The 24,116-nt window shown below is 34.3% G+C and overlaps 3 protein-coding genes and 1 non-coding gene across 5 annotated transcripts; 3 read left to right on the forward strand and 1 right to left on the reverse strand.

Annotated features, from left to right (window-relative positions):
* Positions 1 to 390: 390 nt before the first annotated feature.
* Positions 391 to 5,856, forward strand: LOC106772226 (elongator complex protein 1). 2 transcript variants are annotated; one of them, XM_014658474.2, is made up of 5 exons: positions 391 to 678; positions 776 to 1,121; positions 1,418 to 4,442; positions 5,077 to 5,175; positions 5,292 to 5,856. In XM_014658474.2, exons 1-5 carry the CDS (start codon positions 520 to 522, stop codon positions 5,623 to 5,625), a joined length of 3,963 nt encoding a protein of 1,320 aa, XP_014513960.1. In that variant the 5' UTR covers positions 391 to 519; the 3' UTR covers positions 5,626 to 5,856. The 2 variants fall into 2 exon arrangements, with proteins under 2 accessions (XP_014513960.1, XP_014513961.1); XM_014658475.2 differs by lacking the exon at positions 391 to 678 and having other exon boundaries at positions 997 to 1,117.
* Positions 5,857 to 6,391: 535 nt separating this feature from the next.
* TRNAC-GCA lies at positions 6,392 to 6,463 on the reverse strand. The gene has a single exon. It is a non-coding gene; the product is annotated as a tRNA-Cys (tRNA).
* Positions 6,464 to 9,228: 2,765 nt separating this feature from the next.
* On the forward strand, positions 9,229 to 11,211 carry LOC106771135 (WUSCHEL-related homeobox 13). The gene is made up of 3 exons (XM_014657051.2): positions 9,229 to 9,635; positions 10,254 to 10,787; positions 10,963 to 11,211. Exons 1-3 carry the CDS (start codon positions 9,422 to 9,424, stop codon positions 11,058 to 11,060), a joined length of 846 nt encoding a protein of 281 aa, XP_014512537.1. The 5' UTR covers positions 9,229 to 9,421; the 3' UTR covers positions 11,061 to 11,211.
* Positions 11,212 to 12,905: 1,694 nt separating this feature from the next.
* Positions 12,906 to 15,896, forward strand: LOC106772209 (ras-related protein RABE1c). The gene is made up of 8 exons (XM_014658452.2): positions 12,906 to 13,194; positions 13,499 to 13,571; positions 13,915 to 14,015; positions 14,459 to 14,524; positions 14,757 to 14,854; positions 15,050 to 15,112; positions 15,185 to 15,277; positions 15,518 to 15,896. Exons 1-8 carry the CDS (start codon positions 13,122 to 13,124, stop codon positions 15,599 to 15,601), a joined length of 651 nt encoding a protein of 216 aa, XP_014513938.1. The 5' UTR covers positions 12,906 to 13,121; the 3' UTR covers positions 15,602 to 15,896.
* The last annotated feature ends 8,220 nt before the right edge of the window (positions 15,897 to 24,116 follow it).

Consider the following 24,116-nt stretch of genomic DNA (forward strand, 5'->3'; position numbering starts at 1 on the left):
CAACTATATTTACAACAAATATACTCAACATATTTTTGCTTAATTTATTAATTGTATTTTGAGAGAGTTTACTTTTTATTTTTTTACATTTATATCTTTTATATTTTATTATTTTACATGTTATGTCTTTTATATTTTTATATTATTTAATTTTACATTTTTACATATATATTAACTTTTTTAAACTTATGAATAATTTTTCATCTTAATTCTATTTAAAATTTAATTTTAAACTTAAAAATATTATTATTTTTTTCTTCAACCTCTAAATATCTTTTAATATAATATATATTTAAATATATTTTTTATAATATGTCCACTAATATAAAAAAACACACAAAAACATCTCGCGTAGTATTGAATTAAAACTATCTATGTGTAAAACAACATTTTTACGAAGAAGGTAGAATAAACAGTTTTCTGAGTCGGAGAATAAGAGGAAAAAGAAGACGAGCAGGGCTGCGGAAACCAAGTTAAACCCTACTCTGAAGTGAAAAGAAGCGGCGAAGGGTTCGAGCAATGAACAACTTGAAACTCTTCTGGGAAGTTCCTTTGGGACTTTGTCTTCAATCCAACGACGAAACCGTTCGATTCTCCACCATCGACATCGAGCGCAACCGCATCTTCTTCCTCTCTTCTCACAATCTCATTTACACTTCCCATCTCTCCTCTTTCCATGTCCGTCTTCAACACCATTCACCACTTTCATTTGCTCACTCATTCATTTTCCTCCATTCCAATAAATCTGATTCGGGTTGTGTTGTGTTATGTGCAGGAAACCGGTGTTTGGAGCCGTAATGCTTCGCTACCGGCAGACGCCGTTACCGTCGACCTCGAGCCGGGAGATTCCGTTACCTCCTTCGACTATCTTATGGAGAATGAAGCGCTTCTTATCGGAACTTCCAACGGCCTTCTCATGCTTCACAACGTGGACGACGGCTCTCGCGCAACGGAAGTCGTTGGCCAGCTAGATGGCGGCGTCAATGCTGTGTCTCTCAGTCCTGACGGAGAACTAATTGCCGTCACCACCGGTTTTGCGCAGCTTTTGGTGATGACTCACGATTGGGACGTGTTGTATGAAGCGCCACTTCACGATGATGTTCCTGGCGACTGTCACGTAAGTAAGGACACTGAAACCCTAATTTAATTTCAACGCCTTCTATCACTGTTGTGATTCTATTTGTATTGTTTGGAAGATGTTCAATTTTGGGATGTAAGGATGGAAAGAAGAAAGATATATATAAAGTTATAGATGTAGCGAATTGCGTAGTGAGATGGGGAGAAAAACGAGGTGAAATTGAGACGAGAGAGAGAATGAATTTAATACTGGTATCATGATTTGTGAATTTTATTGTTTGATTGAGTTGCCTTTCTATGTGACGTTTAGTTTAGGATGGTGAACATTCTGTGCTTTCAGGTGAAGGGAACTTTCTTCCTGTGTCTTGGCGAGGAGATGGGAAATACTTTGCTACCATGAGTGATGTGTCCGATTCTGGTTCTATGCTTAAAAAAATTAAGGTATGGGATCGAGATTCAGGGGATTTGCTTGCTTTTTCGGAACCAAGAAAATTTGCCGGGGCAGTTTTGGAGTGGATGCCCAGCGGTGCTAAAGTTGCAGCTGTTTGTGATGGGAAAGATGAAAGTGAATGTTCCTCTATTGTTTTCTTTGAGAGGAATGGATTGGAGAGAAGCAGGTTTAGTGTTGACGCAAAAGTAAAATTTCTGAAATGGAATTGCAGTTCTGATCTTCTTGCCGGTGTTGTTGAATGCAAAACTTATGATGCTGTAAGGATATGGTGTTTTAGTAATAACCACTGGTACCTGAAGCATGAAATTAGATTCTTGAAGCGAGACGAAGTCAGATTCATGTGGAATCCGACAAAGCCTCTGCAGTTAATTTGCTGGACGCTTGGTGGTCAGGTCACGGTTTTTAACTTTGTTTGGGTTACGGCTGTTATGGATAATTCCGTTGCACTAGTCGTTGATGGCTCCAACATTCGTGTAACCCCACTCTCATTGTCCTTGATGCCACCTCCTATGTTTTTATTTAGCCTGAAATTTTCTTCTCATGTCCGGGGTATGGCAGTATACTGTAAAAACTCTAAGAACCAGTTAGCAACGTTTCTTTCAGATGGTAGCTTGTGTGTTGTGGAGCTTCCATTAATTGAAACCTGGGAAGAACTAGAGGGGAAGGAGTTCAATGTTGAAGCCTCTCATACAGAATTGGTGCTTGGATCCCTTTTACATCTTGAATGGTTGGATTCCCATAAGCTATTAACCGTTTCACATTATGGTTTCAGTCACAGTAGTGACTCATTTCAAACATCAGCTGTTGGTGGACTTCAAGGCTTCTATTTGCACGAAGTGGAACTTGAATGTTCTGAAGATGTTATTCCAGGATTGCTAACGTGTGCGGGATGGCACACAACAGTTTCAGAAGTACAAACCCTTGAAGAGCTGGTTATTGGCGTTGCTTCATGTCCTGCTAATAAACAAACTGCATACATTCAGCTTTCTAGGGGGAAAATCCAAGAATATGTATCTAAATCTGGGATTAGTAGAGGATCTTTAGTTCAAGAACAACAAGGTTTTTCGGCGGCTTGCCCTTGGATGAGTTTAGTGCTAGTTGGCAGTGCTGGCCCATCAAAACAATTGCTTTTTGGACTGGATGAGCTTGGCAGACTGCATGTTAATGGGGGTATAGTTTGCAACAACTGCAGCAGCTTCTCATTTTACTCAAACTTGGCTGACCAAGTTATCACACATTTAATTCTTGTAACTAAACATGATTTGCTTTTTATTGTTGACATTGCTGACATATTTAATGGAGAATTAGATATAAAATACAGTAACTTTGTTCGGATTAGCAACAGAAAAAAAGAGGAAAATGAAAGTTACATAAATATATGGGAGAGAGGTGCTAAAATGATTGGAGTTTTACATGGGGATGAAGCTGCCATTATACTGCAAACTACCCGGGGAAACCTAGAATGTATATACCCAAGAAAGTTGGTTTTGGTTTCCATTATCAATGCATTAGTTCAAAAGCGCTTTAAAGATGCACTACTTATGGTTAGAAGGCATAGAATAGATTTCAACGTAATTGTTGATTACTGTGGGTGGCAAGCATTTTCCCAGTCAGCTTCTGAAATTGTCAGGCAGGTCAACAATCTGGGTTACATAACCGAGTTTGTTTGTTCTGTAAAGAATGAAAATATTATGGAGAAACTATACAAAAATTATGTTTCTGTCCCTTGTCCTAAGGTTCTTAATGATACGTTAGTTGGGTCCCCCCCAAATTGTCCTGCCGGTAACAAGGTTTCTTCTGTTCTGATGGCTGTAAGAAAAGCTCTCGAGGATCACATAAAAGAAAGTCCGGCAAGGGAGCTTTGCATTTTGACCACTCTAGCTCGTAGTGATCCTCCATTACTTGAAGATGCTTTAAAGAGAATAAAAGTGATCCGTGACAAGGAATTGGCTCATGCTGATGACCAGGGGAGAATGTCTTACCCTTCTGCTGAGGAAGCTTTGAAACATCTTTTGTGGTTAGCTGATTCTGATGCTGTCTATGAAGCTGCTTTGGGTCTTTATGATTTAAATCTTGCAGCTATTGTGGCATTAAATGCTCAGAAAGATCCAAAAGAGTTTCTTCCGTTCTTACAGGAATTGGAGCGTTTGCCTACTCAATTAATGCAATATAATATTGACCTTAAGCTGAAAAGGTTTGAAAAAGCTCTCAGGCACCTTGTTTCTGCTGGTGATTGTTATTATGATGATTGTATGGCACTTGTGAAAGAAAATCCTCAACTCTTTACATTGGCTCTTCAACTTTTCACTGGCCACACTGAGAAGATGCAATTCCTTGAGGCATGGGGGGATCATCTTAGTGATGAAAAATGCTTTGAAGATGCCGCAACAATTTACCTATCCTGTTTCAATCTGGATAAGGCTATGAAATCTTATCGAGCTATCAATAACTGGAGCGGGGTGCTTACAGTTGCTGGGTTACTTAATATGGGAAAGGATCAGATGCTGTCTATTGCCAACGAGCTCTGTGAAGAACTTCAAGCACTTGGTAAACCTGCGGAGGCTGCCAAAATAGCCCTGGAGTACTGTGGAGATGTTAACACTGGTGTTAATTTGTTGATTACTGCAAGGGACTGGGAGGAGGCTTTGAGGGTTGTTTTTATGCACAGAAGAGAGGACTTAATTGAGACGGTTAAGAATGCATCTTTGGAATGTGCAAGCACGGTTACTGGTGAATACGAGGAAGGCATAGAGAAAGTGGGGAAGTACTTGGCGCGATACCTGGCTGTTCGACAGAGAAGATTACTTCTTGCAGCAAAGCTCCAGTCAGAGGAACGTGCTGCGAGTGATCTTGATGATGATGCTGCTTCAGAAGCCAGCAGTAATTTTAGTGGAATGAGTGCATACACCACAGGGTATGTACTTTCCTTGGTCCCATATATCTCTAATTTGCCAGTTTTAGAATGTACTTCTGAATCAGTTTTCCTTTACTATCTTATCCTTTTAACATGCTAAAACAAACATAGCCAATCAGCCATGATATTCAATTGGTCTTCCTTGCATTAAATGAATATACTGTTTACAAAGCTGCTGCAAAATCTGGCAGTGTGCTATTATGGTTTTTACAACTGTAGTCTGTACCTCATAATATTTGTTATAACGATTTATTTTGTCTTCATGTAGAATGACATGTAATTGAAACTCATTGTTGTTTGCGAGTGAAGTCTGACACTTTTTCCTACCCCCTCCCGGGGGTTACGGAATCATTATCACATTCAAGCATATTTTTTATCCATCCTGCCGCATTTATGGTTCTAAACACTCTTTGTAATGTTACATTTTATTTTATCTGGACAACAATTGTGTCCATGATTTGAGTTACTCTTCATGACAAGTTTTCGTAAAAGTGAATTGTAAAAAGTACTCGATCCTTTCTATCTCATTAAATAAATGACAAGATTGAACCATACTGTTTTTTTATATAGAAAATAGAAAAGATTGTACTTTTGGTATGTGTAGTTTCACTTGTGTGCCTCATTTCATCAACAGGACCAGGAAAAGCTCTGCTGCTTCATTTAGTTCAACTGCTACTAGCAAGGCAAGAGACGCTAGGCGTCAGAAGAAGAGAGGAAAAATCCGTCCTGGAAGGTATCTTGATACGATAATTTATTGTTTCCTCCTGTCACTCATCCTCTGCTATTTTTTTGTTAATCATGAATCGCTAGTTATCTTGTGAAGTAATAGTTTTTTATTCCTTGTTGTAGTCCTGATGAGGAGATGGCCTTGGTGGAGCATTTGAAAAGCATGTCGCTAACAGTGGAAGCTAGACGTGAGCTGAAATCTTTGTTGGTTTCCCTCATGATGTTTGGTGAGGGCGAAACGTGTAGGAAGCTACAGCTAATGGGGGAAAACTTTCAATTATCTCTCATGGCAGCAGTCAGATTAGCTGAAGATACAATATCTAGTGATACCATAAATGAGCACGCACATACGTTGGAGCAATATGTCCAAAAAGTAAAGAGTGAACTTCGGAATTCAGAGGCTTTCTCGTGGCGGCTTAAAGTATTTTTGCCCTACGATACAAGTGAACATAGCTAATTAACATGTTTAAGTTAGATGTATCTACATGCAATTTGATGTTGTTGGCTGTACTTAACTCATCATCTACACTAACAGCGAAATTGATTAGTTTCACAGGAGAGTGGATAGACTTTAGACATAGTATAAAGGAAATATTTAATGCTGTGACCAAATCTTGTCCTCAGACACGAATAATTTGTTTCGTATGCTCTTTCACTTTCCGAAGAAAAGGTACTTAAATTCTTCAAATGCTATGCAACAAAAATCGAGTGCAGTTCATCCTTCGTTTTAAAATCAAACTTATCATCAAAATTTTAATTATCGGAGAGGAGGAAAGCTTGTTCGTGCGTGGAATTCCTATGAATGAAAGAATTAGAATGAGATAATCATGTGACAATTGTTTCAATAAACGTCTGTTGAAGTCTTTCAAGAAATGAATGATTATCGTAACAATGTTAGCGTAATCTATAATATCTCACCAATAGAAACTGTTGTGAAAATAGTTATTTCACAGCAAGCAATAACTAAAGCAGATGTTTCACCCCCTAATGATCAAGTTGGTCTAATAGAATCAATTTCCCAAAATTTGTTGGTACACGTTTCTTTATAATGGGTTTCACATTAGTTGTGAAATTGTGCTCTTAAAGACTCCACTAAGAGAGATGTGTATAGTTTAAGTTTATTACTATACAATAAATATATATATAGAGAGAGAGTGTTAAGTTGAGTGCCTACATAAAAATGTGATGTAAGCACTGGAAAATTAATGTATAAAAAATAATTGAGGGCCCAACCGGGTTCGAACCGGTGACCTCTTGATCTGCAGTCAAATGCTCTACCACTGAGCTATGGACCCGTTTGTGAAAGAGGTAGACATACCAGTATTTAAAACAACAAAATGTGGAATAATAGTATTCCGGCCTTTCCGCCGGGAACAATTCCTCGGAAATTATTTTAAATGCATTAACCAATTGACATGAGATTTGAACGAATTGTATGATATTTTTGTTAACATAAAATATAGTAAATTTAAGTTTATTTTCATGCACTTTGAATAGTTTTTTCTTTTTTTTTATATGACTAAATAATTATATTGATTTATAAAAGTAACCTTAAAAATAGTTACTGAAAATGTCATGTCATTCATATTAAGAGATTAAATTTCGAAATCCAATAAATAATAGAAATTTTACACCTTACCAAATTTTAAAATCTGATAAACACTAACAAAATTAAATTTTAAAATTAACACTCAACTAAAATCAAAATTTAAAATTTAGTGAACAACATAAATTTTACATTTAACATAATTTCAAAATTCGATTAACATCCACAAAACTAAATTTCAAAATACTTAACCAGCATCATAACAGCACGGATGTGAAAATCCGATGACCAAGATGATGCTTCTTTATTTTATTGAGAAAGGAAATCGTGATGATGAAAGTCACCATGTATAATATCCAGATTAATGAAAAACTTCAAATAATACTTTTATAAAAATGGTTTTAAAAAAACTGTAAATGACTATTTCTTTCAACCGAAGAAATTATTTAGATAAGGATACAACTATTTAATTAGAAAATAACACAAAAATACATATTCTGTTTATACTAATTTATAGTTTAGTAATATTTAATATTTATTTTCTAATATGTAATTAAACATATCTAATTAAATACCAATTTTCCTAAAAACAAAGTTAGCATTTTTAGGGAACAAACGTGATTTCATTAGAATCAATTAGAAATCGGCTATTTTTTTTTTCTTTATCAGAAACCTAAAATATAATAAACTAGCTAATTAGAAATAAACGGTATTTTGAAATATTTATAAATTAATACAAAATCAACATGATGAAGCCTGAAATATGATCACGTTTGAAAGCCTTTTGATTATGAAATTTTGTATAAAAATATTATTATTGGTTCCGATATTTTATTTCATTTTTTTATTTATTTTATTTTTTCGTCCAATAATTTCAACTAAAAAACTTACTTTAAAACATTTTTTTCATCAAAAGCAGAATTTGAAAATTAAGGAATAATTGTATAAAAGCATCAACCATGAATTAATTAATATAAAAATGGTTTTGAGATGGAAAATTAATTTCACTTTTGGCTAAAAATATAATTAATATATTAATCAATCATGGTTATGAGTTATTACTACATCCCTCAAAAAATTAACCGAAATAATAATAAACTTCGTTAAATGAAAATACTATGTATACCCACTTTCATCATGCAAGTAAAATTTAAAATAAAATTTATATTTTCAAACAATTCGATAATGTTATAAATGTCAGAACAAAATATCACATGTTTAAGTTTATTAGCACTAATAATCATAAAATATGATATGCAAAGATTATTTTATTAATATCTGGGGTGTAAGGTTAAGATTATGACTGAAGGTTTGGTGAATCCTTTAAATTTTGAAAGTAGAGCGTTTGAAATACTTCGATATTAAAATTAATTTATGGTTGATAGTTTAAATATTAATAATACATATTTTTTTTTTTATTTCAAACCTTCATAAATTTTAGAATGGATATTTTATTAATACCAACTTAATAATTATTGTCTAATTATGATTAATTATACTATATCTTTAAATTAATCAGTGTTAAAGCTAATTGTGTTAATTTCTAGTAGACCAATTTAATTCCAATTAACTTATCTCGTCAATAATTTATTGGGTACTTCGAGCAAAGATTAATATTCGATCCATGATTCATCAGACAATTATACAATATAATTGTTCTGGTGTGAGGTCAAGCTATACAAACCCTTCACAATTTATCTCTTCCGCCGGTTGTTCGTTCCTTCGTCACCTCTCATTTGTTTCTTTGTCACCTCTCGTTCGTCCGTCCGTCTCAGCCAAGGTCTGCTCAGGGGTACCTATTAAATGCTTAAGTCAGTTTAAAGTCCAATCGGTTATCAGATCTCAGAATTAAGTGTGCAATAAATGAACATACCTACCTTTTACCTTTGACTTCTATATATAGTGTTGGTTATGGGTATGAGATTAGTGGATCCTTAATCAAAGCCCAATCACAGTCCAATAACCCTTAATCCTATCTTACCTTAGTTTGCTTTATTGTGCCTTAAAACTCTGATCTGAGCTCTCATACTAACCGTCCAGTTCCTTAATGTTCCTTGATCGTCCGTTCTTATCCGTCCGAGACCCCGTACAATTGTTAATAATTACTTACAAATAATACTAAAATTGAATTTTAATCTATTTTAATACTTTTTTTTTTATAAATTTATAAGTAAGAGAAACTGCTTCACGCTATAATATTTACACAAATTAAAATAAATAAGAAAAATGTAATCTTATTTGGAGAAGTAGTTAAATAAAGTTATTAAGAAAAACACTCATGTTGCAGATTGTAGGACAATCATGAAGTGGTCCAAACAAAAGCTACATAATTGAGGTCTGAACGTTGAATTTGATTTGAATAACGTTGTTTCTACTGTACTAGATTTTTTTACCTCTCTTAATAATATTATTCAATATTTTTCTATTTTTGTATTTTTTTATTATAAAAAGACGTTATAATAAGTAGGCACCGCAGAAATAATATAAATAAAGAATAAGGAAGGAAGGAGTCACATGTGGCACAGCGTTAAAGAGGATCAAGTTTCTCGTTTAAAATGTCTGTGTCTTTTGTCCGTTTCTCTCACTTTCTCCTTTTCTGACAACCTTTGTGGACTTCTCTTTCTCAGTCTCTCTCTTCATCAAATCAACAACACCATCATAATTCAGAGCACAATCATCGTCGCAGACAGAAGAAAAAGAGAAAGAGATGGTGAACGTGGTGGAATTGCAGAAACAGCTGCAGAGGTGGCAGCAGAGTGGCAACAATGTCAATGTCGACGCCAACGGAGAACTCATGTATGTCAAAGTCATGACTGATGAACAGTTGGAAACTCTGAGGAAACAGATTGCTGTTTATGCCACCATTTGTGACCAACTTATTGAGATGCACAGAACACTCTCAGCTCAGCAGGATCTTGCAGGTTCATCTTCTTTCTTTCCCTCTTACTTTTTGTTATAATTATGAACTATACCAGATTTTCTTCTAACATAACCAAATTCTCATGGTATCTTGTTTTGACTGATAACCTTTTCACCTTCTCTTTACCGTTTTTCTCAGTTTGTTTTTTATCTGAATCGTGTTTCATGGGATTCCAGTTATCAAATACTGCTACTGTTGTTTTTTATTGTTAATATTATTTTTCTGGTATTTCCACTTTGTACTATTTAAGCCAGCCTGTTTCAACAAACTAGAAAATGACAGGAAAAAACATCAGCCACACCTTTTCCCCCTATACACAGGGCACGTTGGATTTCAAATTTGTAATCATAAGCAAGAACCATACCTTTCGTGCTTTAATTAGTATTTCTATAAATGTTTCAACAGTATGTCATGATTAAGAAGATTTAACACTACTGATTCATTTTCTTGCTTTTTCAGTTCATTCCAGTAATATTATCTTATCTTGTCACACTTGAAGTGACAGATATTTGCAATAGAGGAATTTTCTGAATATCAAAATATCAATCAAACCAGGTTGATTATTGATCCAGCGTTATCTGCAGAAAATATTGATATTTTGATCTGTTTTCCTCATCAGGGGCAAGATTGGGAAATCTGTACTGTGATCCATTGATGACATCTGGTGGACACAAAATAACATCAAGACAAAGGTGGACACCTACACCTGTGCAGCTTCAGATTCTTGAACGTATATTTGATCAGGGAAATGGAACTCCAAGCAAGGAAAAAATCAAAGAGATAACTGCTGAGCTGGGCCAGCATGGTCAAATTTCTGAAACAAATGTGTACAACTGGTTTCAGAATAGGCGTGCTCGATCCAAAAGAAAACTGCAAAATGTGGCTCCAAGCAACACGGAATCAGAAGTGGACACTGAGGTTGATTCTAAGGATAAGAAGACAAAACCTGAGGAGTTTCTGTCTCAACATAACATAACAACTTCTGGAGGATCCGAAAAGCTGTGCTTTCAGAACCCTCAGGTGTACTCTGATTTGCAGTACTTGAATCCTGATTCCAACAAGCCGTATTCCATGTTCCCATCAGATGGCAGTTTGAAATCCACAAGAAATTTGACTCATGTGTCTGTTTTTAACCAGGTGCTGTCGAATTCAAGTATGTAACATCTTGTGCTTTTTTTATTCTTCATCAGCAATCTTTACTGAATCAATGAATGAAAATAAAATGAATCAACATTTTTTAACTAAAAATTTGAAAAGGGGTTATATATTTCGACTGTAGCAGATGATCCTCAAGGTTGCTCCTGTTATTTTCTGTGTTTCTTTTTCAGGGAGTGAGTGTGCAGGTGGAAAAATGGAAGTTGGTGGGACAGTGAGCTATAATTTATTCCACCAAACAGGAGATTGCAATCTGGGGTCTGATTTTTAGTGTGATCTGCAAAGAATTGTGAGTGTGTTGTTTGGGGTTGTGTTCATGAGTTCATCACAAACTGGAACTCAATGTAGTAATATTTACTAGTCTTTGTAACATTATTACTGAAAACCTGTCCACATAATAGCATAAAAGTTTTGCTACTTCATATTGTGTAGTCGATTTCTTGGTAGCTACTTCACCCTTTTCTACTGTCACAACTTCTGCTGTATAATGCATAATTAAGAAAAGTTTCTTTAAAAAAGTGATTAGTCCGTTTTAAATATATTTTTAAAATAAATTCAAACAAATCAATAAAATGATGACACGTGTCTAATTGTTAAAAAATTATTAAAAAAAAAAATTGTTAAAATATCATTCTCCAATGCATAATCATTTTCATGATTGTATTGTATACCATTAAGTGCTTTTAATTTACTACATGTTCTTTCACTTTATTTATTTCTAAATTCTTCTGAAAGTGCTTCAATTCTTTGTAGGTGTTCATTAAATTAATGGACAAAGTTCTTATAATGTCTGTCTTATTTTCTGTGGTTCAAAATGAAAAACCGATCTCTTGATCACTCTAACCAACAAAATTGATGGTAACTTTAGTTCTAAACAATGTTTGCTTTTGGTGAAAAGAACTAAAACAATTCAAATCACCATTTTTTTTTGTTAAACTGTAATGGTTACCTGAACTAGTCCTTGAAATTAATGAAGTGATAAAATATGTATGGGACTACACATAGTCAAATAATATAGTCTTTATCAATGAAATTAAAAAAAATTAAAATAAATTCCTAAAATAAATAACACTGCATGATGTTTTGTGGTAATGGTAAATTATTATTCAACTTAATCTTAAAATTGTAATGATTGGTCAAATTGATCATCATTTTTTTTATAAAAAAAGTTTATTGCACTTTATCTTCTTCCTAATTTTAATTTTCTTACAAAAAAAAGTATATATTGAAGGTAGGATTTCAGTAAATTTTTTTGTTAAGTGTTTCATTTCTAATTATATACGTTTATATATCTTGCATAGTAAAAAAAAAAAAAAGTATCAATCATGTAAAAAAGACCGTTGCTACCCTTTTGTGATAATTGATGATTAAAGGAAATTTAACAAATTTATTTTACACGATTTAATGATGATATAAAAAATCCTTATAAGCATATATTGTTTATATATATATATATATATTATATGTGTGTGTATGTGTACGAAAATGAAGTGACCTAGATATTAAGATTACGGAAAATAAAGTGACATTAATAAAAAAATAGTGAAAAAGTGAAATGATTTCTATAAATAAAAAATAAAATAATTTTATTTTCTTATTAATTATTATTCACACTTATTCTAATTATGGTAAATAAAAAATAAAAAATGAATAATCAATTATAATTAATAATCCATAATCAATTATTATACAAAACAAAATTTCAAAACACTTGTTATTTTCATCTACAGACTATGTCTTCTTATTATTTCTCACCAAGTTGAAACTAGTGAGACTTTCTCTTCAAATAACTGTAATTAATATTGGCAGTATCTAAACACATGTTCTAATTTTAGAAACTTTCTATACTTTTAAGAAATTAAGCAATAATATATATAACAAATGATTTTTATATTGTTATTATCATATTCAATAATTTTATATAATTTAGAAATCGAAACTTTAAGAGAATTTAAGACTTCAAAATGGACTTAAAATCTAAAGATATACTTCAACCAAAATTACAAACAAAATTTTCATTTCCAAGATTAACTATATTATTAATTCATTTTAATTAAACTAAGAATAACTTAAAATTAATAAAAATGAAGGCATAATTAAGAGGAAGAAGAGAGAAGAAAGTGAGGGAGGGGAGAATAGGGTGTGGGCGGGAGCATGAAAGAAGAAGTGTGGTGGCAAAACGTAACGGGATGATATGATAGGCGCAGAGAGAGAAAACGCAAAGACATTTGGTGTTGGATCCCTTTCCATGTCGCCCACCGCTTCCTTCTTCTTCTAACCATTTCCGTTCCGATCCCTCTTCCGCGCGTTAGGGCATTTTTCTCACTCAGCCATGGCAGCAGCACCCGCCAGAGCTCGTGCCGATTACGATTACCTCATCAAGCTCCTTCTTATTGGCGACAGCGGTTCGTTATTCCCCCGATTTCCTTCGCTTCTTCTTTCCTAGATTCAACGCTGTGCTACAATTCTGTTGCCGTGTTCTCTCATATATCTATCACCTTCTATTCTCAACTTTACGCCGTCGTTTTCCATCACTGAAAACCGCTTTTTAGAAGCGTGATTGCAAGTTTTCCTTCGGAATTGGAGTTAGTGTTTTGTGGAGATAGTTTCAAATAGCTGAGTATAGGACAAGGAGTGTTGCCTCTGCTCTGTACTTTACTTTTGTTTTGCTCTTTCTGTTTGTTTTTTAATGTCTTTAAATGATTGTAGGTGTGGGGAAGAGTTGTCTTCTTTTGAGATTTTCTGATGGTTCATTCACAACCAGTTTTATCACCACCATTGGGTTAGTATAATATCTGCTGACACCTCTTTTATTTATCCCTTCTGAAACTTTGTTGTCTTGTTTCCGGATGCTTACATTTATCTATTTACTATTTTGTCTGTAACGCTTCTGTTTCTTCTTTATGGTTTTTGGAAGCATTGCAAGTCGGGACTCGATGTCTGGAGCGCATTTAAAAATTAGTGCTTAGTGAATGAATGTCATTTTTAATATGGACAATTTTTCGTTGCTGGGGTAGCTAATTGTCTGTATGTTTAGTCTCTTGTGTACACAAATATTTCCACACAACCAAACCTGTATCTTTTTGTTGTTGAAAATAAAATTTTGTTATAATAATCCGTGGCAGCATCGATTTTAAGATAAGAACCATTGAACTGGACGGCAAACGGATTAAGTTACAAATCTGGGATACTGCTGGTCAGGAGCGATTTAGAACTATTACCACAGGTATGGATTTGTCTTGTGTAACCTTGCTGTGAATTCATAATTGGCAGCTGTCTTCTTGGTAGGTAATTATATCATGTGTTTACATGCATTATTGTACAAGTTAGTTGAAGTATTTCTGATGTGGTTGATAAAAATGTAAATTTGAAGGAAAATAGTTTTGTAAGTGTTATCGGTAACTCGATTAAGTTTTGTGAAGTTATTGTTCACACAAAATAAATCTTTGGGTGGAAGTTATACGTTTTGAAGGAATAGTGATTTAATTCATGGACTCTTAAATCTAAAGTGCACACTGGCTTGTATTATACTTTCATTGAGGGACACAATGTTTTAATCTGTCAATTTTTTACTTGATTTTAAACACTCTCGATAAATCAAATTTTACTGCATGCTCCATTTCTTTGATGAAAGGAAGACTTGTCTTACAATGTTACATGCTGTTGCAGCTTACTACCGAGGAGCCATGGGTATCTTGCTGGTTTATGATGTTACGGATGAAGCATCTTTCAATAGTAATTTCCTTTCCCTGACCTGATTTTTTAGAAGTTAAAAGATATTTCATTGAATGCCATTCTTTTGATATATTTATGCACTAATGTCTGAGGACTGTAGACTCATTTCAGCTTTAGTTGGCCAATGAATTGTATTTTCTGTATATTTTCCCCATTTCGTATTTTCCCTAATTTTCTCCCATTTACATTTAACACTTTTTATTTTCAATGTATCTTGTTTATTGTTATCCAGATATTCGGAATTGGATTCGCAATATTGAACAACATGCTTCTGACAATGTAAACAAGATACTTGTTGGCAACAAGGCTGATATGGATGAAAGTAAAAGGGTATGTACATCGTGGGGTACTTTTTGATTTACATTTTGCATCCTTAGTTGGCCAGGGTTTCACATCAGTTGATTGAGCAGCTATTGCATTTTTTACTCCATGCTTCCCAAGCCGTATTTGTTTACTGATATGAGATTAAGTAGTCTCTTGATCTGCATTTCAATACAATCAAAAAGTTTTCCTTTCTATTTCCAGGCTGTACCTACCTCCAAAGGTCAAGCACTTGCTGATGAGTATGGTATCAAGTTCTTTGAAACTGTGAGTGACAATAACAATTTCATTACAGTTAATGTGTAATTTCATTACATTTATATCAAAGAAAACATGCAGAGTGCAAAAACCAACATGAATGTGGAAGAGGTTTTCTTTTCAATAGCAAGAGATATCAAGCAAAGGCTTGCAGACACAGATTCAAGAGCTGAGGTAATTTATTAACTCTTTTCTCTGTGTCCCTTTGTTTTTCCTTTTTGTCAGAGACATGCAGTTGCTCTCTTCTTCTGAAAAACTAAAATTTTTCCAGTGTGTACCAACCAAGTTCTTGAAGAAAAATAATTGTTAGGAAGTATTTGGGATTTTCTTTATGCTAAGTTTCAAAATTAGTGAATAGTTGTGTGGCTTCTTCTGAATTGCTGAGCATTCATACTCTCTTCTCTGTTGATTCAGCCTCAGACCATCAAGATTAACCAACCTGACCAGGCAGCCAGGGGTGGCGATCCTGCACAAAAGTCGGCTTGCTGCGGTTCATGAAAAGAATCGGTATCTGCAGCAAGTGGTGCAGGTTTTCTGCAAAAGCACTCATCTGGGTGCTAAGGCTATTCTGATGTCATTATTAGTGGGAGCATGTATTTGACCCTCTGTATCTCCCAACTGCAGATGTCGTGTTAAAGTTAATATTTTAAATTCTTTGCTCATTGAGGTGGTGGAATTTATTGTGACTAGTTAATTTGCTTCACTTTTCTCTTTCATTTGTAGTCTAACTCTTAAAAAGGATATCTTGATTAGATGCGGATAGATTATCACAACAGCTTGATCATTTGCAAAATGTTGGTCCAAATGTTTTTGTTGTTGTTGCTGGCTTAGGAATCTAGACGCAAACCTAATAATGTTTTTACTTGGAAGCAAAATGGAAACCCTTGCTGTTTCCATACGCAATTTGAAATGCCGTAGTGACTAAATGGTACAGGGGCGTGGCAATTCTTGTATTGCATGATGATCTTGCAATATTTTCACCCGCCGCGAAATGTTCTGGTTCGGAAGGTGGATCCAAGTTTCTTGGAAAAACTTAAATTGTTTACGCATGAATAATCATTGTTAATTCCCCAATCTTGTAAATTTTGTATTAGTTACACTAATGGAGTGGTTAATGCTTGTTTTTGTTAGAACGACTAAAAGAACCGTTTTTTTCTCTCATTTAAACCACGACAAAAATAGCTGAGAGTACCTTGCAAGAATCACTTTCCAATGTGAGTTTTCTTTGATATAAAATGGATGGAAACATTCAGGCGATTTTTAATTCCCAAAATCAATTGTGCAGTCCAAGATCAACTCTGCTTGTCAGAATGAATTTTCAGCCAGATACAGTTTTAAATGCAAAGTGTAGAATGTTGATCCGTTTTTTTTTTCAATAGAAAAAAATATTGGTTCATTTATTTAAACTTGTAAAGTTGATATTTACAGTTAGTCATCCACAGTAAGACAAATCAATGTTGTCAAAAAGACGATCCGTAATGACATACCGACGGTGTTAAATGATGAAAAAATTTGGTAATGATGATAGGGTCATCCTAATTTTTTTTTTTGGTAAATCAGCCGTTTGTAAAAAAATAAAAACAAGTTAGCTCAGCCAATTGTGAAATAACTTTTAAGAAGAAAAAAATAATCTCAAGTTTTCAGACTACAACAGGCCGTGCAACTTGTACAAAAAAAGGAAGCAAGATGATGCTCCACCCTGACACACAAAATAACTAATGGAATCCAACAACTATTTGCTCATGGAATCATAGTGAAAGACTATCTCAGCAGAGAGGTACTGTCGACAAAAAAACATGCAAATTTCAATTACAAAATACACGAAAAATATGAACATATAGAAAGACCAAGATTGACATCATCAAGCTATTGATTGCAACTAAAATTCTGTGCAGCCTTTCTAATTCAAGTAGAAACATCATGTTTTTCACTCAGTCATTGATATTAGGAGTTTTATACGCAAAGCCTCAGACATCTTCGCTACAACACTTCAGCCATGGCATTATTAGGTGAGACCCTCCTGATACTTTCGCTAACTTTAAATATGAATTATAAATTGTAAAGATGGTTGTGCATTAGTTGGGTCAAATTAGACATCGTTTGCCAGTCACATATGATTGTATCCAGTTCATACTCACACGGTTGATTTTACAACTATATATTTCCTTCACTACTGTTTCAATGTATGACAAAGATATACTGACATTTCTGAAATAAGTCGTAGATATATAACACCGTGACCAGTATAAATAAAGCAAGCCACTGTTAAAATACATGGTAAATACCAGAAAATGCTTTTCATAGAGGTTCTGGGAACTCTAATCCACTGATGCTTTTTTTATAACTGTTCTTGACATATGGTACTTGTAGGAGTTGGGAGAGACGAAGGGGGCAATAAGTTAAGACAGTTATGATATTAGTTAGCTAGAGAAAAAAAGTTAACGTAGTGGAAGTGGTGTCGTCTTCAATAGTTTGAGAATTCAGAAAGAATGAATCATTTCAGAAGCAGTCCTTAGAGAAGAGATCCCTCACCTTTGTTATATCAATTTGTTCAAAATCTCACATTCATAACTCACTTAATAAAATTATATTATATAGTTGATGCTACACCTAAATAATCAGTTATCGATTAATTACAAATACAACTCAACAACTTCTTTCCCCTACTGATATGCATTTGTAACAGGTATATGGTTCACTAGAAAGCAGATGCAACTTAAGTAGTTCAGTTGCATAAGAGTTCCTGTATTGAGCTCCTGTATTTATTTGTATCAAACGCTTAAGTTGATGGTATTAAGATACCAGAACAAATAACCAAGGATTGGCCATATGATCATGCACAAAAAACATTATACACATGACAATCGAAAAAACAGAATGTATGCAAAACAACATCTAAACCAATCAAGACACAAATAAAACTCCAACTACTCTTACAAGAAACACCATAACTCTAGCATAAGACATTTTAAGGCACCTAATTGAAAGTCAATTATTAAAGCAATAGCCTACATAACTCATTAACCATCACCAAACAATCTAAAAGCAAAAAAAGGTTATATAAAGCACCCGTTTGATTCTTACCTGGAAAAATTTAAAAGCAATGTAAGAGAAACCAGAGTAAGAGAAACTGATTTAGTCCAAAGAAATCATTCAGTTATTCTGATTTTCTACGGTGAGTTTCCATTTTCCGTCAGTTCGAAAATTTTTGTAGTCTCCTGATTTGTGTACTGACAAAAGATAATGATAGTCACTGCATTATGCAACGGTAGGAGAAGAAATTGCATTGAGTTTAATATTACAGTCGAGGATGAAGTCCCACATAGACTAAAACATGAGATAGAATATATAGAACTTGGTATAAATAGAGCTGTCAAATATTGTAGAAGACATCTTTGCGCTTGGGGCAATGACGCAGCTAGTGAGGTTCTAACCGAGGCGCGTCTATTGCTGGTTGAAAACTATTTCCAAACCCCCTCTTAGGCCTGGGTTCAGCCTAGGCCTTCGAGAATTTCTGGAAGGACTCCCTTTGGGGTAAAGTCCTGCAATTTTAGTAGTAAAATTTGTTAACTGGTTCTGTATTTCTTAATAGATCTTTCTGGACTTTGTAAAGTCTGGCTTTTAGTATTTATTTGTGTACCTAGGATTCATTTTATTGCTGGCTGTGTTTCGATTAGTTCTTTAATTAATGGTTTATTCAGATGTTAATTTTATTTTAGGTTCCATCTTAGATGATTTATTTCCAAATAATTTTTTGTTAACTTACACATTGCTGTAATATTTGTTAATTTGATTGCACTTTTAAAAATTTTAAGTTAATTTAAATTTAACTGCAATATTTAGTTAATGAAAATTTGACTTTAATTTAGTTAGTTTAAAAACAAAATCTAATCTAAATCAAACTTATTTAGTCTGTATAAATGTAAATCATATTTTTTTTGCAGTCAATTCATATGTAATTTTCTAATTAATTTAAATGTAACTACTTTTTTTTAGTTGATTATATTTGATAGTAAGTTGGACAAAAATTTAAAGAAATATGGACGTGGAAATAAACTATGTAATCCAAAAAAAAAAAAGAAGAGTTGAACATTTTTTTGGTACATTTAGTTTTCTTAAAAGGAAAAAATATTTCTAGCAATTTTTTTTTCAATTTATTATTTATGTTAAAAATTTCATATTTATTAAAAATAAAACAAATTCATAAAATATAAGTGCAAAAGTCAAAATAAAATTATATTGAAAGTTATTTTTTTAAATAATACATAAATGAGTGCGTAATCTTAAAAAAAAACAAAATCCTCTTTCTCAAGTTGGTAGTAAATTTTTTTAAAATTAGCTGTTTTAATATTTCACTTGTAGCAATATTTTTTTCCAATGGTTATGGTTAATAATGTTTGAAGAAAACATCCCCATCACAAAAAAACTCATCCCACTTTTTAACAACCATAATAAATAGTAATTAATTTTTTTACTAATAATTAAATTAATTAATTTTAAAATCTAAATTTTATTCTTAGGATAATTAACTTAATAGTTTAATGGTTAAATATATGTTTTAGTCCTCATATTTGTCCCAAATTCTCAATTAGGTCCTCATATTTTTTTTTCTCCCAATTGCATCCAAATTTTTGTTAAATTGAAGCAATGACACCCTCTCCGTTAACTTCCCATTAACTCTGTTTAACTATGCTGACATGGAACAGTAGTTTTGATGTGTTGGTTTTTGGTGATGGCACGTGGATTTTTAATTTAATTTAATTAGGTAATAAAAGAGAACAAAGAACTTTTTTGGTAAAGTGATTTAAGTGAGTGAAAAAGTGAAAATATTGGGATTTAGGGTTCGCGATTTCACTTTACTGAGCTTGGGTACTGAGTGAAAATATTGGGGTTTCTTTTCGAAAGTACAAGACGAAGCCAATGTGCACGTGAAGGTTTGTTCCAGTTACTTTGGGGTTGCTTTACGACAGTTAAGGTTAGTAGGTTTCTTCCACTTACTTCCATTTGTGCTATGAGTTAGGGATTTGGTCCCGTTTTTGTTGTTCTATGTTTATAAAATGTATGAACTATGTTTTACTTTGTTGTTCTGTGAATGGGATGTTAGTTTTGTATTTTATTGTATGATCGGGCCAAATTTTGCATGTTGAAATGTGTGCTATAGTACTGTTATTGCGGTCCCATAGTTTGATTTACGAATTAGTATAGAAAAGTAGTGGTCCCCTTGTCTGTGTCACTGTTTGTCACTGTTCCCGTTGTGGGAATCTTATTTTGTTCCATTGTGTCCCGTAGTGGTCCCCTTTACGTGTTAGTCTTTATGTGTGAGTGTTGGTTCCTTACTATTTAGGGAGTGTAATAATAAATTATTTTCCCTCATGACATACAGGTGTTTAAATCTCCTTAAATCTTCTGCTTCATAGGTAGAATACCATGTGTGATGAACGTATTAAAGTTGTGGTCCACCATACTGGCCATTTTGTTACACTAGATAATGGAAAATTAATATTTGATGGAGAGATAACAGAATGGTCAGTGGATCCAGACCTTTGGTGCTATTTTGGATTAGTAGCTTCAATTAAAGTGTTAGGTCACGTGAACATAAAGGAACTTTGGTATAGTTTAGGAGGTGCTTCAATAGTGAAAGATAGGTTAGAATTATTGACTGATGATAGGGGTGCTATGCATATGCTGAATATTGCAAGGTTAAATGATGAAGTTCACTTGTATGTGGTTCATGAGACAATAAAACCAGACATAATAGAAATGATTGATTGGGTTGATGGTGAGGTTGAGGCTGAAGTTGGAACTCAAATNAAGGATGTTGAGGTTCAGGCTATTGGTGATGCTGATATAGTGGGTAGGGGGTTNGATGAGGGTGATGTGGGTAGGGGGTTGGATGAGGGTGATGTTGAGGCTGAACTTCGAACAGAAATACAGGAGAATCAGGGTGATGGTNTTGCTGCAGAAGTTGGAGGTGAAATGGAGAAAGTTGAGGGTCATGTTGAGGGTGATGTTGAGACTGAACTTGTAACAGAATTAGACCAGGTTCAGGGTGATGGTGTTGAGGCTGATCTTCGAACAGAAATACAGGAGAATNAGGGTGATGGTGTTGCTGCAGAAGTTGGAGGTGAAATGGAGAAAGTTGAGGGTCATGTTCAGACTGAACTTGTAACAGAATTAGACCAGGTTGAGGGTGATGGTGTTGATGCTGAAGTTGGATGTGAAATGGAGCAAGCTAAGGGTCATGTTGAGAATCAGGATGGAGTTGATGGTGACAGTGAAGGTGGAGAAGATGAGGATGAGGATGAGGATGAGGATGAGGATGAGGGTGGACATGATGGTGATGAAGAAGGTGACATGGGTACTTCTAAAGGACCACCTTGTAGTCCAATGACAAGTGATAATGAGGCAGTACATGATGTTCGTGGCTTGTCTGATATTGAGTGGGTGTCAGATAAGTTGGAAAGTGGTCCAGACAGTGAGGATGATGATGGTAGCATTCCCAAAACCTTGTTCCCCACATTCAGTATGCCTAAAAGTTTGGGGGAATATAAATGGGAAGTAGGTACTTATTTCACTAACAAAAAGGAATTCACTGATGCAATTAGGACATATGCACTAAGTAATGGAAAAAATTTAAAATTAATTAAGAATGACAAGAAGAGGGTTACTGTGAAATGTTTGGGGGCCAATGGTAAATGCAAATGGTATGCTTATTGTGCGTATGTGTGTCATGATAAGTCATGGCAGTTAAGAAAAGTTATTGATGAGCACACTTGTAGTAGAGATTTCAATGTCAAATTGATAACTACGAAATGGTTGAGTGAAAGGATGGAGAAAACTATGAGAGAGAGCCCTAATATGAAGGTCATGGACATTAGGGAGAAACTGAGCAGGAAATGGAATGTAGCAATCTCTAAAAACATGGCTTTTAGGGCAAGAACCATTGCAAAATCTACTGTTGAGGGGTCATTTAAAGAACAATTCAGAAGACTGTATGATTATGGTCATCAGGTGCTGCAAAGAAATCCAGGGTCAACAGTCCAAATCAAGGTTGAAAATCATAATGATGAGCATATTTTTAAGAGGATCTACATATGTTTGAAGGCTTGCAAAGATAGCTTCAGAAGCTGTAGACCCATCATTGGTTTGGACGGATGTTTTTTAAAAGGAAGGTATGGAGGGGAATTACTAACAGCAGTTGGAAGAGATGCAAATGAACAAATTCTGCCTATTGCATATGCTGTTGTAGAGGTTGAAAACAAGGACTCCTGGTCTTGGTTCTTGGAACTTCTTATTCAGGATGTTGGTGGGGTAGATGTTGCTTCATCATGCACATTCATTTCAGACCAGCAAAAGGTCAGTTAGTAATTTAATTTCATTTATTTCATTACAATATAATTGACATATAACTTACCTCACNCTAAAAATTATACATGTCAGGGTCTTTTGCATGCTTTTGAAGATCTTCTGCCAAGAGTGGACCAAAGATATTGTGTTAGACATATGTATGCTAACTTCAGAAAGCAGTTTCCTGGAAAGGACCTTAAACGGCTCATGTGGAGTGCAGCAACAGCCACGTATCCTCAATTATGGGAGTCTGAGATGAGAAAGATTAAAGACATGAACTTAGAGGCATTTAAATATCTAATGGCAACTCCACCTAGGTATATAATCATTCTACCTCATATAATTATATTTCCTGTTATATTAATAGTGAATTCATATATTTACTGATGTATTTATCTGAAAGGTATTGGTCAAGATCTAGATTCAGCCCTTCATCACATTGTGACACTCTTGTCAACAACATGTGTGAGGGATTCAACAGTGTGCTGCTTCATACTAGGTGTAAGCCCATTATATCCATGTTAGAAGACATAAGGGTTTATATTATGAAGAGATGGGCTACCAACAGGCATAAAATGGCATGTTATCAAGGTGATGTTTGTCCTAAGGTACTGAACAGACTTCAGAAGCAGTCATGGCTCACAAGATATTGGCTACCAAGGTAATTTCATTCAGCCAATTAAATTTGTTTTCACTTTATTCCTATTAAGTAACTAATTTGTTGTCATATTCTACTGCTTATAGGTGGTCATCAGACCAATTATTTGAAGTGATTCACATATCACAATTCGGGGAACAATTTGTAGTCAATCTTCAGAACAAAGACTGCTCTTGTAGAGGATGGTTAATCACTGGCATTCCCTGCACTCATGCAATCACTGCAATGAAGTTCCTAAATTTAAATGCAGAAGAATACATTGCTCCTTGGTATAGGAAGTCTGCTTATGAAGACACTTATAAAAGCATCGTCTATCCTATCAACGGACAACATGTGTGGGAGATTACACCTTATCCAGATATATTACCTCCAAAGAAAAGGGTAATGCCAGGAAGGCCCAAGAAAAAACGAAGACTGCAATCTTGGGAGTTGAAGAAGAATGACTCAGAATTAAGAAAGGGTGGGAGAAAAAAGGCTTGTGCTGTCTGCAAACAACTNGGACACAACAAAAAGACNTGTCCACAACGACCTAGGCCTTCATCACATGTTCCTGCTGACCAACCAACTCAACAGTCCACTTTCACACATGTCCCTGCTAACCAACCAACTCAAGAGTCCACTGTCACACATGTCCCTGCTGACCAACCAACCCAGGAGTCTACTGTCCTTCCTTCTCATCAATGAAGTCTTAGTTCCTTATATTTTGAAGACTACCATGTCTTATATGTAATCGTCAATGCCATTTTGAAGGAACAATGTGTTAAATATTTTGATGTATTTTGATTAGGTTTGTTATGTACTCAGTAATTTGAAATGGTTTGTTATGTACTGAGTAACACAATGTAATCTGCATTGCTGTTACAAGATATTTTATTCGAAGACAATGTTTGTTATGAAGCTTATTTATAAGATTAAGATGTTTGATTGGAAGACTAAGCTTATTTCAAACTATTTTGTATCCTGTTACTTGTGTTTCCTCAGGATTTTAACTATGCTGTTATAAGGAGT

The sequence above is a fragment of the Vigna radiata genome, chromosome 8 (assembly GCF_000741045.1).
Source record: "Vigna radiata var. radiata cultivar VC1973A chromosome 8, Vradiata_ver6, whole genome shotgun sequence".
Lineage (NCBI taxonomy): Eukaryota > Viridiplantae > Streptophyta > Magnoliopsida > Fabales > Fabaceae > Vigna > Vigna radiata.

Excerpts from the sequence above, each read along its gene's own strand:
- LOC106772226 (XM_014658474.2), top strand. The coding sequence starts at position 520 with ATGAACAACTTGAAACTCTTCTGGGAAGTTCCTTTGGGACTTTGTCTT. Across the intron at positions 679-775 it reads CCCATCTCTCCTCTTTCCAT|GAAACCGGTGTTTGGAGCCG; the intron begins GTCCGTCTTCAA and ends TGTTATGTGCAG. Across the intron at positions 1,122-1,417 it reads TCCTGGCGACTGTCACGTAA|GTGAAGGGAACTTTCTTCCT; the intron begins GTAAGGACACTG and ends CTGTGCTTTCAG.
- LOC106771135 (XM_014657051.2), top strand. The coding sequence starts at position 9,422 with ATGGTGAACGTGGTGGAATTGCAGAAACAGCTGCAGAGGTGGCAGCAG. Across the intron at positions 9,636-10,253 it reads AGCTCAGCAGGATCTTGCAG|GGGCAAGATTGGGAAATCTG; the intron begins GTTCATCTTCTT and ends TTTCCTCATCAG. Across the intron at positions 10,788-10,962 it reads CCAGGTGCTGTCGAATTCAA|GGAGTGAGTGTGCAGGTGGA; the intron begins GTATGTAACATC and ends TTTCTTTTTCAG.
- LOC106772209 (XM_014658452.2), top strand. The coding sequence starts at position 13,122 with ATGGCAGCAGCACCCGCCAGAGCTCGTGCCGATTACGATTACCTCATC. Across the intron at positions 14,016-14,458 it reads ATTTAGAACTATTACCACAG|CTTACTACCGAGGAGCCATG; the intron begins GTATGGATTTGT and ends ATGCTGTTGCAG. Across the intron at positions 14,855-15,049 it reads ATATGGATGAAAGTAAAAGG|GCTGTACCTACCTCCAAAGG; the intron begins GTATGTACATCG and ends TTCTATTTCCAG.